Below are 10,918 nucleotides of genomic sequence, written 5' to 3'. Positions count from 1 at the left end.
GGAGGGGAGGGGGGATAGTAGAGGATTGGAAAGGTAGCAGAACACGACAGTCACTAGTATGGCAATATGTAAATCAATGGATGTGTAACTGATGTGATTCTGCAGTCTGTATATGGGGTAAAAATGGGAGTTCATAACCCACTTGAAGCAAAGTGTGAAAGATGATATATCAAGAACTATGTAATGTTTTGAACAACCAACAATAAAAAAAAAAGAAAAAATAAATAAAATAAAAAAGATGTTCAACTTCATCCATAAAGAATGAAACCTGACGGGCTAGGGCTGGGGCTCAGCGGTGGAGCCCTCACTTAGCACATGTGGGGCCCTGGGTTCCATCCTCAGCACCACATAAAAATAAATAAACAAAGGTATTGTGTCCAATCACAACTAAAAAAATAAATACATATAAAAAAAAGAATGAAACCTGAACCAAAGCAGCAAGAACCAATTTTTCATCTACCGCTGAGCCGCAGCCCCAGCCCTGTAGAAGTGTTTTTCATGGCACAAGACTGAAGACAACACGAATGCTCTCCATTAGAGGGCTGAGCCAAAAATTTATGACATGCATAAAGAAAAACTTACAGCCATAAAACTAAGGAGCATGTGCAGCTCTGCAGTGACCCCCAAGTACAGTTATTAACTGAACAAAACAAAGTCTAGATAGCATATCCCCTTTTTGAGGTGACAGACAATTGGTGTTTGTTTGTTTGTTTGTTTTGCAGTGCTGGGAATTGAACCCAGGGCCTTGAGCATTTTAGGCAACCACTCTACCACTGAATCACACCTCTAGTCAACAATTGTTAAATATACACAGAAAATTTCTGGAAAAGTCAAACAAGAAATCGCCAACATTTGGGGCCTCAAAGCAGTACCACACTGAGAATTTTCCGGTACAAAATGAAAACTCAGGGCCCTGGGTTCAAACCTTGCTAAGAATTTCAAGACATGGCAGCAGAGTATGAAACCAGGCACAGAAACTTCATGAACATGGGTACCATGAGACATGCTGATGGCAGCCTACGGAGCCAACCTGGCTCAGGGGAAGGCAGCTAGAGTGACATGGTCAGAAAGGGCAGAGGAATCATTCTCTCTAGAGACCCTTTTGAACCATATTAAGTTTTCAGCATGTGCCTGTGCTGATTTTCCAATTATTAAAAGAAATTACTTTAGAAAAAATAAAACTAAATTCCTTACCACTATCTCAGCGCACGCGCGCACACACACACGTGCAGGTACACACACACACACACACACACACTCACTCACACACCAAAAACAGCCCTCATTATCCCTTTCTTATCCAATAAGAGGAACAATCCTAGAAATGTAGGTGAGGAAGAGGCAGGGTGGGGTGGGAGGTGGAGCAGAGGGGCTCTTCCTCTGGAGGAATTCTGCTGCAGCTAGGAAGCCCCAGGTTAGACCCACAGGGAAGTTGAACTGGACCCCATTCCCCTCAGTGTGCACTGAGCACATTAAGACTATCTGAAAACATTCCCGTGCCCACAGGACTAGGAGCTCAGCTGTACATAAGTCCATCCAGCCCCACACAGGCTAACAGCATCCCCCACACATTCATATCCACCGGCACCTCAGAAAGTGCACTCGTGTTTGCAGTTGTTATCAGTTACGATTAAGAGCAAGTCCTACTCCACTGATGTTGTCCTTACAGGAAGGCTGTTGAAGACACAGAGGCCTCAGGGAGACTCGATGTGAGGATGGAGGCAGGGCTGGGAGCCCCATCTCCCCAGCCAAGGAGGGTCTAGGACTGCTCACAAAGGCAGGAGCTGGGAGAGACAGAGGCAGACTGTCCCTCAGACTTGCAGAATTAACCAACCAGCAGCAACATCTGGATCTCAAACTCCTGGCCTCCAGAACTGTGGGGAATACATCTCTATTATCTAAGCCACCAGCCTTGGGCCGCTTTGCTACAGGAAACTAACATAAGCCCCACAAACCAAACAATTCGTGCTTCAAGTCAGAGGTGTGAAGACCTTTCTGTGAAAAGTCAGACGATAAACACTTGTGCGCTGTAAGTGCTCTCACTGCTGTGCAAATCTGTCCTGGTGCGAAATCATCCATGGGCAATTGGCAAGTAAATTCCTGTGGATGTGTTCCACCAAAACTGCACTTACTGAAACTGACAGCGGCAGAATGTGGCCCTCACCCGCTTGATGACAGGTGGTTTCGATGAAAAGCATAATAAAGAAAACCTACACCAAGAACCAGCAGCTCTATGCAGCATGAGGAGAAGAGGGGTTCAGATGCCTACCCTGGCTCCAGCTCCCAGAAGCAGCACACTCTGAACAGCCTCCTCCACTAGGCAGACCTTGTCCCCATCCAAGAAGTGACCGAGGTGCCTTAGAGGTAATTTCCAGTCCTCACATTCTAAAGTCCTTTGATTTGTTAAGTGTTCCTTTTCAATAATTCGATTTATTAAGCACAATCTGCATACTCTGATTACAGTTTATTTTCTGAAATAAACTATTAATGTATAAAATAAAATTGCTATTAAAAATCAAAATGTTCCAAACAGTTTTTACACTAACTATATTCACACAATTTTTTCTGTTACCTACAGTAAGGTTGCAGTTCTATAAATCCCATCTTTATAAAAGTGGAAACTTACCACACATCCATGTGGGTGCACACTTATCAAAGTAAGATAGAATTCCTTCTAACTAAATGCACATTTTAGTAGAATGAATTGGACATCACTTTCCCATGTTCATATATGAATACAAGACCAGTGAAACTCCACATCATCTGCAACCACAAGAATGGGACCCTACCTAGAGTAAGCTATACTCCATGTATGCATAATATATCAAAACACACTCTACTGTCATGGACATCTAAAAAGAACAAATAAAATTTTTAAAAGCTTCAGAAAATAAATGTACATTCTGTTTGAAAAAATGACCTCAATTCTTCAAAATTAAATAAGGAACCTAAAATAACCCCAAAAACCTTCTGAATCATCGTGCATGTTATTGTTTCTACCATTTTCTAGCTCAGTCTTAAATATGGATTGTTCACAGTGGATCTGACACTAGGCAGTGGTTGGTAGAAATAGACGGTGAATTGACCATTGGGAATTGACCATTGACCATTGAATGATTTCTGATAAACATGCACAAAGAAGGATTTCCACAAATCCAAATACTCACCCCACAATACTGCTCTTCATTGAAGATCTGGGGGGGCAAAGGAATCCCATTCTGAGGTTTTTTCTCCCCAGGAACATTCTCTCTCATCCACCGCCTGTTGTCTTCGTCTCCAGCTATGTCTAATTCCTTAAAGTCGATTTTATTCGCCTCCAAAAAGCCCACCACTTCTTGCTGTTTCTTCCTAATCTGGTCAAGAGTAGTGAAAAATATTTTTAAATTGTTTTTTAAAAAATATTTTGATGATGTTTACATAAAATAAATCCTTTTTCTAGCTACCCAGACAACACCAATAATTTTATAAAGTATTGAAATGAGGAAAACCAAAAATCACACCTCTGCATTATAAAGGATCCATGATGACTGTTTAAATATTGAGGTTTTAATATCATCAATGTTTAAATCATTGTCTAATCAACCTAACTGGAACGGAGGTGTTCTCATATCTCTCATTTGCTGTATTTCAAAATACTTATAACTCAAAGCTTGAAATAGCCAAAACCATAAACAAAAATTAGCTAGGAAGAGACCTGAATGGGAAAAGAGGAAAGAGAATACGGGGGCTCGGGGGCTCAGTGGTAGAGCACTTGCCTAGCACTGGTGAGGCCCTGGGTTCAATCTTCAGGACCACATAAAAATAAATGAATAAAATAAAGCTATTTTTAAAAAATAAAATGGAAAAAAAGATAATTTACTATGAAATGCAAAATCACGCATTCTACACTAATGTGCATTTCGTTCAAAGTTATGAAAACAGGAGTGTGAGTCACACTGAGCTGGAAGTAACATTAGAAATAATACCAGAAATTGAAAAGCCCACGTGGAGATGGCTGGAGGGCAGAAGGCAGGACAGAAAGGCTGGAGTATGTTTCTCCCAGCACATAAAAAGGTGGCACAAAAGAGTGATGCTTTTCTCCCACCCTATGGGACACGCTGTTCTCTACCACTGGTGTGCAATAACTGTGTCTCCCAGCAGTTATTTCTTGTCAATGTGACCATCTTTAAAGATCAGAGCTCCTTCCCCATAAGTAATTACGACTATTTCTCTCTTCAGTCTGAGAAGTCACTCCCAGAAATGAACGATACCATTTTTTATGAACACTGTAAATAAATTACAGCTGACTCTGTGGACCCCATTTTAAGAATCCCAGGCATAAACCTCCAGCAAGTGTGATCAATTGACAGTTATCAACTCTACTCTGCACAAGATGCGGTGCCAAGCCCTTCTGGTAAAAAGATTCTTAAACTGCTTATTTGGGAGGAAAAAAAGTACAGAACTAATTTGTACACTATAGATGTAGAACACACTCAAGATACTACAGAGGCATAAATATGGTCACTTTTTAAAGGAAGATTGACATTTAAGTATGAATTTTCTTTGACGCAAAAATATCTAATATCTGAATTTTTGTAAAAGTCTTCTGAATAGACTATTATCTCATAATGAAAACAAGTCATTAAAACTGTTTTATAGGACACAAGGGCTCCTCATCACCTTCATGTGACTTGTTCATTAGCATGACTAGATTTGGAGGATTCAAAATAAATGAGGTAAAAGATGAGGTAAATCCAAACCCGTTTTTGTCTAAGCCAAAATCCTTTCTTAAAGACCTATATACCTGTCCCCCCTCAAAAAAAAGAAAAAAAACACCAATCTTATTTTTTCTTGCCAACAATGAAGGACTATCAATGACTCCTGGATGGTGTATTCCTTATTTAATACAAGAAAAGTAAGACACATATAGATGCTTAAGCCCTGGAATAAAATCACCACTAAAACAAATTATACAAAGTATCATAAAATAATTTGTATATAGAATTTGTTTGGGATGGTCATTTGATTTTACATATAGTAATATAAAATATAGATTAATAGTAAATAATATTTTTTAATTATTAGAAAATAAACATATACAAATTATATGTAAATTGTCATGTATAAATTACACATATAAATGTGCATTTATATGTGTAATCCTGCATTTAATTTTTCATTAATATCTGTACCATCAACATAATAAAGATATTTGGACTAAAAACATTACATTGATAAATTAAAGGCTGCTATTAGCTACAGCACAATACCTACAAGCACTAAGACACGAGCCAAGGTACATTTCAGTTCGGGACAAGCATGGAAAAAAATTGAGAGAAAGTGTTACACAAAGGAATTCCTTTTAACCTATCTGTGTAAGAAGTCTGGAGACTCCTGAGTGACCCCCATAAGGACAGAGAGGGAGCTGCCCCCTACCTGCCTCTGGGCTGCAGTGACCCTGACCTTCTCCTCTGCAAGGAAACTGTGCTCCAAGCTCCACAGCTTCATAGCTGGATTTTTGGATATTACAAAATCCCATTGGACCTGATGACAGGTTGTTAGTCTAAATCATTATTTTAATTAATTATATTCTCCATACATCCTTTCCAGCCTGTCCATAATTGTGCCGTTTTATGAATATCCCTCAGATATTTTCAGAGATAACTTTGCTGTTTGAAAAGTAGAGATGTCTTCACTTTAGGCAAGTTTGCTTTTAATAAAACACACAGAAGGCAATCTCCTTTACCCAGACCCTGCCTGCCCTTCATCCGAAACCCCCTCGCCAACATTATCTCCCTGATATTTTACCCCATGATTCCTGAGTAGGTGAAGCATTTCCAAAAGTCCTGGCTTCCACTTCTCCAAGAAAGGCGATGCATGGAGTAGATGGAAGGGGCAACCATGCTCACTGTCCTCCGCAGGACCAGCAAGGGCCTCCAGGAAAGTTAAGTGACAGGCAGAAACAGCACTCTGCACTAAGTGCCATTTCTTAGTACCCAGTCTCCGCTCCCCAAAAAACAAGAAGAAACTTGAACTGTTTGGCTCCAGACTCCCTAAACACCATTTAAACTGGCTCATGAGACTAATAGGAGCACTGGAGTTGTGCCTGGGCTGGCAACCTCTGGAGAAGGGTCTAGCTCAAGCTCAGAGGAGGGATAAGGGGAAGGGGAACACGTGGGGCCACCTGGCTGGCTCTGTCCCGTCTGCCACAGCCCAATGCCCTGCCTCTAGGGTGGGGCCCCTCTCCCCGAAGGTCCCTGATGGAGGAGCCCCTCCAGCCTTCCCAAAGTGGGGCTCTTCTCATACAGCCTCCTGAGCTGACCCCAGAGGCACAGCATCATCCCAGAGGGCTCCTCCCCATCACGGCCTCCAGGGGCTCCCTATTGGGCCGTGAGCACAGCAGTCCAAGAGTTGTCACCATGGACCCTCTCTCCCTCTCCACTTCTCCCCACCCTTCAGAGTGCCATGGGCCGATGCTGGTTCCACAGGCTGCGCCATCTGTCCTGGGTAGCAGCTTTCAGGACCCGGGGATACCTGGGGCCAGTGTCATTACTTGAAGCCTTTAGCAGAGGCTGAGAGCACTGTGTTCCTAGCATGTCACATGTACTCATAAGAAAGGTCTGTTCTCCGTCCTGAAGACTTCTGCCACCACAAGTCAGCTAATGTGCTGGAGCCATCTGACTGCGGCACCTCTTCCTGCCACTCACTTGGCACCTCCTGCCTATTGTCTTGTACAGTTAGGAGCCTTTCCACTGAGGTCACTGTACTGTAGTAAAAAGCCCGCTGAGTTTGAGTCACAAAAGCCTGCGTTGCCATCCCAGACCAGAAAGTGGCTATCCAAGCAAGAACTCAGGTCTGTAATTTCCTCACCTGAGAACTGGGGTGATTTGGAAAATCCTTGAGGGGTGCTGCTGGTGGATCTAGTAAGATGACACATGGAAAAGCACCGAGTACTGCAGGTGTCACACCAAGGCTCCATGAGTCAATGAATTTTCCAAGGTTTACACCCAGATCGATCTAATTCAAGATACGTGTTTCTCCAACCGTATTTGCACTATTGATTTAGATGCAGATTAAGAAACCCAGGAGTCCCCTGAAAGATCTACCCTTAAAGACCATGATTCCAGGGACTGTGCGCCTTGGAAATAGCAGGGAAAATCCTCTCTCCTTTTGTCCCCATGCCCCACCGAGGCCAAGACCTTCAACAAGAGAAGAGGTCACATAAGATGACACCCGCCTTCTGCTTCCCCATCGTCCATAACCCAAACCCCTTCAGGATGTGATAAAGCGTGTCACAGTTCCTTAGAGTCAACCATTAAAATGGAGCTTTAATACACAGTGGCACAATTCAATTCCTGGAAGAGACTGCAGTTTGGTTTTTCCTTCTTCATTATTTCATTCATCCAGCAGAAGTCAGAATGCCCTGACTAAGTGGGAGGCAAGATCCGTTGTTTAAACTCCTGTATGGGAGAAGTGAGAGGAGGCTCTGCAGAATGCCCAGCCCACGTGCAGCCTGAGCACAAGGACTGCTCCCGGGCTCTCCTGCCAAGCAGCATTGGGGGAATTCCCTGTCCACAAAAGTCCAGCTGCACCTATGCTGGGGTAACAAGTTCTCACTCTTCAGGAGGATATCAATTGTCTTAACCGATCATTATAACAGCTGTAATACTAATTAACTAACATTAATTAATAATTACAAAAATTACAGCAGTAATTAATATAAACTAGCAGTAAGGATATCATTCACCAGTAATCACAGTACTTTTTGAGCACTGATGGAGCACTTGACACCATGCCCGGCACGGAGCATCTTATTTCAGATGCTCTCATGTTGACGCCATGAGGTGGGCACTATTCTTATCCTCATTTAACAGACAAGGAAGTCGAGGCTTAGCAAGGTTAAATGCCTTTCCCAAGGTCACACAGTTGCAAGTGCACTGAAACATTTGCCACTCTGGTGCCCCAGAACTCACTTGGCTTGTCCAAGATCCTGGAATGAATGGCACTCCTCCAGGTCCTCTAAAGCTAACTAAATTATGCTGCCAAATTTCATGAATGTGAGACATCAAATAAACCTAAGAAATTCATAAATTTAGCTGGACGCTATGGCGCACACCTGTAATCCCAGGCACTCAGGACCCTGAAGCAGGAGGATGGCAAGTTTGCCTGGGCAACTTGGCGAGACCCATTCAAAATAAAATAAAAAGGGCTGGAGCCAGCTGCAGTGGCACACACCTATAATCCCAGCAGCTCAGGAGGCTGAAACAGGAGGATCGTGAGTTCAACGCCAGCCTCAAGCAACTTAGCAAGGCCCTAAGCAACTCAGTGAGACCTTGTTTCTTTTTTTTTTTTTAGAGAGAGAGAGAATTTTTTAATATTTATTTTTTAGTTCTCAGCGGACACAACATCTTTGTTTGTATGTGGTGCCGAGGATCGAACCCAGGCCGCACGCATGCCAGGCGAGCACGCTACCACTTGAGCCACATCCCCAGCCCGAGACCTTGTTTCTAAATAAAATATAAACAGGCTGGGGATGTGATTCAGTGGTTAATGTGCTGGAGCCATCTGACTGCGGCACCTCTTCCTGCCACTCACTTGGCACCTCCTGCCTATTGCCCCTGGGTTCAAACTGTGATACCAAAAAAGGGAGAGGGAAGCAGAAATGTAGCTGAGTGGTAGAGCACTCGTGGGTTCAGTCCCCAGTATCAGAAAAAAAATCTCAGAAAATTAAAGAAATCCTTAAATTTACCCCTTGTCTTCTGAATAATACACAGGGCCACATACACCAATTCTACAGAATATATAGATGATGGCAATTAAGTGGTAAAAGTTTTCAGCAATGAACATTAATACATTTAAAGCCCACCAAAGACATTTTCCTCAAATATTATGTTTTATCAAAATAATCCAAAATGTACAAGTGGGCTGGGATACAGCTCAGTGTTAGAGCACCTTCCTAGCATGTGTGAGGCCCCAGGTTCCATCTCCAGCATCCCCCAAACAAACAAAACCATACTCATTTTATATCAACTAAAAGTTTCCACAGTCATCAATGACAAAGATTTACTTTTGGAATTTTCTGTCACCTGCTCCAGAGATCACTGAAACAACTGTAGTGATCTTTGGGAGCTAGCAGGCCCTTTTCTCTTGCTTTCCTCTCACCCTCTTTGAAACCCCAATGATTCCCCAGGTTGGGAGTGGGGCTGTGACTCCAGAAATCCGAGCTGCAACCAAAGCTCCTCCAGGAACTAGATATAAAAGGAAACAGCCCCCTCTTGGGGCTCTGACTCTAGGGACTATAAAATGATTTCTTCCCCCAGCCTTCCTAATTCCTGCTAAAACGCTGGTAGAAAGGTCAGTCGCAGACAGACACTGCAGTTCAAGCCTACAGTCAAAGCCTGAATCATTCTCAAGGAGAAAGGTGTCTCAGGGTAACACGTGTTTCTTAGGGCAGGTCTACAGTCCGAGAATGAAGGCACATGGGAGGCAGGTGCCTGGGCTCTCGGTACCCAGACCAAGCCAAGGCAGGGAGGTTGGCTCCTACTCCCATATGTGGGCCACTGGAACTCCTAGAGCATTTAAAACTGTGGCCTCGGAGACGTTTGCTCTTGTCACCATGACATCATTTTCCTCAAATAATAGTATTACACTAACTCCACACTTTCTGTGGGTAACTTCACACATACAAGGAACAATGCTCAAGGAGTGGACTTAGCAATCTGGTCCATCAGACGCTCCAAATAGTTACTCAAAGTAACATTATTTCTAACTTTACATTTCTCCAAGTCCTGCAGAATTAATAGCAGAAACACTCCAAAAAAAAAAAAAGTGAAATAAAAGCTCATGATTCTATAATCTATGCAACGGCAACACACTTAGATCACGTCACCAATTCTAGCAACCAAGGCTCCTCCTTCCTGGAATCCCCACACACCTGTCTGGATTACACATTTTACACACTATTTTCGACACCACGAAAACACACACAGAAAGCCATCGGCCCTCAATGCAGAGTGCAGTTGACTTACACGCCAAAAAGAAATTAAGGCCAATGCTCGTCCATACCGGCTCCTTCTAATTCCAACCCTGATTTATCCAGAAAATGGTACAGAAAGAAGCACACCCCACAGGTCCCACCGGACACCTACCGCTATGGACCCAGAAGATGTGGCAACAAACACTTTGATAACCATTTCGACAGTCAGAAAGAGGACTCCCTCCAACACACCCCTGTCAGGGAACTGTCGCTAGACAAATCCTGACAGTGACAAGGAGGAGCAAGTGCCAGGTCCAGCTGGCGACTGCCCAGGACTCCCCTTCTGCCCTCCCTCCCCCAAGAGGCTCTGCCTCCCAGAAGAGCAGACAAGCTCTAGGGCTTCCCCCTCCATTGGCCTAGGAATATTTGGGATCTGTCAGGAAAATATTTGATTGGTTGATAAAAGCAGCCAGGCCCGACAACAGTCCCTAAAAGGTCAGGCTGTGCCCTGCACCAATCAGAGACCAGTAGAGAAATGCCTGGGGGGAGAGGGGGGGCCCAGGAACTGGAGAGCAGGGGAGAACAGAAGCAAGGGAGGAGCTCTTTGGAGCCACCAGAAAAGCTCTGAAAACTCCCTCCATCTCCGCCCAGGAGGAGGCTGGGCTCACCAGGCTTTTGGCAAACAAACCAACCTGAAGGGTCAGAATAGCCACAGAGCCCTGTAAATAAAAAGCAGCTTCCCTATTTTAAGATTTTTCTGGCAGATTTTTTAAAAACTCAATAAACTGTCACACAGTANTAAGAAAGCAGTAAGTTAGGTTTGTTTCTTAATGATAATGTAAACTATGGTTAGTATTAGTAACTGTAAGCTATTAGTAACGTAAACTATTCTCCTTCTCTAAAGAATATATGTCTCCTGCTCATATTGGGTAAAAGCTGCCTTCAGTAATAACACCCCTCCAT

The 10,918-nt window shown here is 43.4% G+C and overlaps 1 protein-coding gene across 2 annotated transcripts in view; it reads right to left on the bottom strand.

Annotated features, from left to right (window-relative positions):
- Sh3bgr (SH3 domain binding glutamate rich protein) overlaps window positions 1-10,362 on the bottom strand; it is a 58,451-nt gene extending 48,089 nt beyond the window's left edge. Inside the window, exons 1-2 of one of the 2 annotated variants that reach the window (XR_001502698.2) lie at window positions 10,128-10,301; window positions 3,168-3,353 (exon numbers count right to left, since the gene is read on the bottom strand). Coding sequence is in view for 1 of the 2 variants with exons in the window: in XM_015478782.2 (XP_015334268.1) it covers window positions 3,168-3,353; window positions 10,128-10,172 (231 nt within the window). In the remaining variant the exon portion in view is untranslated. Of the gene's footprint in view, window positions 1-3,167; window positions 3,354-10,127 lie in introns of both variants that reach the window. The other variant, XM_015478782.2, reaches the window with a different exon arrangement.
- Between the last annotated feature and the right edge of the window lie 556 nt (window positions 10,363-10,918).

Source organism: Marmota marmota, unplaced genomic scaffold (genome assembly GCF_001458135.2).
Source record: "Marmota marmota marmota unplaced genomic scaffold, marMar, whole genome shotgun sequence".
Taxonomy (NCBI): Eukaryota; Metazoa; Chordata; class Mammalia; order Rodentia; family Sciuridae; genus Marmota; species Marmota marmota.
This window is presented reverse-complemented; position numbering and strand designations above follow the sequence as displayed.